This window comes from Priapulus caudatus, unplaced genomic scaffold (assembly GCF_000485595.1).
Source record: "Priapulus caudatus unplaced genomic scaffold, Priapulus_caudatus-5.0.1 Scaffold1530, whole genome shotgun sequence".
NCBI lineage: Eukaryota > Metazoa > Priapulida > Priapulimorpha > Priapulimorphida > Priapulidae > Priapulus > Priapulus caudatus.
In genome coordinates, this window is record NW_014578591.1 from 63275 (window position 1) to 65954 (window position 2680).

The 2680-nt window shown below is 52.2% G+C and overlaps 1 protein-coding gene across 1 annotated transcript in view; it reads right to left on the reverse strand.

The window, feature by feature from the left end:
• LOC106816915 (transcription factor SOX-9-like) overlaps positions 1 to 884 on the reverse strand; it is a 42173-nt gene extending 41289 nt beyond the window's left edge. The window contains exon 1 of the mRNA XM_014821558.1: positions 71 to 884. Coding sequence (XP_014677044.1) covers positions 71 to 486 — 416 coding nt within the window. The 5' untranslated portion in view covers positions 487 to 884. The remainder of the gene's footprint in view (positions 1 to 70) is intronic.
• Positions 885 to 2680: the final 1796 nt, after the last annotated feature.

The window sequence follows — 2680 nt, forward strand, 5'->3', positions numbered from 1 at the left end:
ACACACACACACACACACACACACACACACACACACACACACGCACACACACACCTACATAGATACATACCTCCACAGCTTGCCGAGTGTCTTGCTCAGCTCGGCGTTGTGTAGGTGCGGGTACTGGTCGGCGAGTTTTCTGCGGGCCGCCTGCGCCCACACCATGAACGCGTTCATCGGCCGCTTCACATGCGGTCGTCGCTTCTCCGATCCCGTCGGTCGGCAGGGCATCGGCACTAGCGTCCAGTCGTAGCCCTTGAGCACGTTGGAGACGGCGTCGCGGATGCTTGGCGGCATTTCGCGGTCGTCGATAAGGCCCGCAGCCGCGGCCGCCGCCGCGCTGCGAGATTTCTTCTCCGGGTTTGACGACGGCGATGTGCCGCTCGTGCCCGTGTCCGAGTCGAGGTCGGTGTCGCTGCCCGTATGCGACAGCACCGACGACGGCGTCTTCACCTGCTCGTCCTTGTCGCTCATCGTTAAATCCATGGTCGGCGTCGCACGGGGAACGGGAGCGCGTCGCACCGCTAGGTGGCTACAGTCGCGATGCTTCTCCAGCGACGAAACACGCAGATTTTACGTGCGAGATTTCGTATTCGGGTTTACGTGCGTGCGAGTCTGTCAGTATGCGTGTTCGTCTTGCTCTTGGACTCTCTCGCTCTCTCTCCCTCTTTCCCTCAGTCTATCACTTGATCTTCTGCCTTGTGAGAGATGCTACTAGCGTGATAACAATCGTGTGAACTTACGTGGGACGTATAGTGTTGATCACATTGATACACTGCTGATGCTGCTGCTGCCCTGGCGCGTACACACACACACACACACACACGGCTGCTCGAGGGGACACTGTCTGTCCTGCCTGCTGCGGTGTAACGTAACCAACCTACTGATGCTGACGCTAATAATCCCAGATGTCATCGTCTCAGCCGCGACGAGTAACGATGTACCCGTAGCGCGTGACGACCAATCACGAACGCCGGCGCACGCTACGCCACGCCCCTCGACGCCGCGGACCAATCGGCGTGCGCGTACACTGTTTCTCGCCAATGGAAATGAGTTGAGGCGGGGATGCGAGCGTGAGTGAGTGTGTGTGTGTGTGCGTGTGTGTGTGTGTGTGTGTGTGTGTGTGTGTGTGTGTGTGTGTGTGTGTGTGCGTGTGTGGGTGACGTATACACGCAGTGAGGGCGAGTCCCAGCGGCAAAACTGCTCGTGTCATTTGTCGGGACGTTCGTTGTAATGCAACTGCGCGGCGGCCCAGGGGCGTACGGACAGAGTTTACAACTTCCAGCTTGTATGCATGCATGTACGTACGTGCGTGTGTGCGTGTCGGCCCTAAAAGCGAACGCTGTATTTCTGTTCGCACGTCCGCGAAGCGTTTCATGCAGATCTCCGCCGCGTCGGCTGTTGTGACGTCATCTCTGCGAATCTCTCACGACGAAAAATTCTCGCAAAAATAACGCGCATCATTTTAAGTAATATTGTCGAGTTATACCAGTGCGTATAATTTAACGCATGCTCGCCATTTTAGTTTCTCCCGTACACGTATAATTATATTTGTAACACAAAAATTACGCTGATGATGATACAGACGCACTTAATTGTTGCCTGTGTGTAATTGTGTGAAAAGTAGCGCACAATTAGGCCAATCTCCAGAACTAAACAGGATACAGGGATGAATGAGCTATCAAAGTGAAGTTTATGGAGTCAGGAATCTGAAGATGCGCATAACTTATATAAGCCAAAATGCGACCTAGGACCTGTTTCGATGTGACGGGTCATATATTGCAGTTACATTGCATGTGTATCGTTTCACTGTTTGGACATGTGATTATTATAACATGATCACATTATAATATGATTGACTCTAACGTGGACATTTATATACTCTCATACGTTGAGATGACACCGCTTAATTCAATAGCAAGCAATGCCGGAAGTCTGGGTTAATGCTAATACTATACGCCATATTAGCGAAACTTCTGTTTTCTCGTGTTTCTCTGTGTTCTATCTCTCTCTCTATCTCTCTCTCTCTCTCTCTTTCTTTTTCGCTCTCTTTCTTTCTCTTTCTCTCTCTATCTCTCTTTCTCTCTCTCTTTTTCTCGCTCTCTTTCTCTCACTCACTCTCTCTCTCTCTTTCTTTCTCTCTCTCTCCCTTTCTTTCTCTCTCGACCGCTCTCTCTCTCTCTTCCTCTGTTACTCATTCTCAATCTCCCGTATTTTCCCTCAATACTTCTTTCTCTCGGTTGACTCGCCTGTGTTTTCAAAAGCACCCATGCAGCTAACGCATCCCCCAGTACCAACACAGCCACCGTGCACAACGACACCGTCTCACACCACACCATACCCCACCTCTAACAACCCCGCCCTCACAACTCCCAACACTTTGTCGCAACTTAACGCAATTTGTCAGCGGTGTGCCGGAGAGGGCGTTCTATCGTCTGCCAAACCTTGTGGTCATCCCCAAGGGGGATGATCAGAACGGCGGCGCTCCGGCCCTGATCTGTGAATGTAGACTCCCGTCGTCGGATCACCGTTGCTTATCTGTCTTGCGATCGTAACCCCCGGGGTCATACCCAGCACTGATCCGCGTTATGCTGCATCCGGTCTTGAGACAGTCGTGTACATGCACTCTGTGACAGTGTACATGCACGGGTGCTTAATGCGAGGCTGCGACCCTGATGTG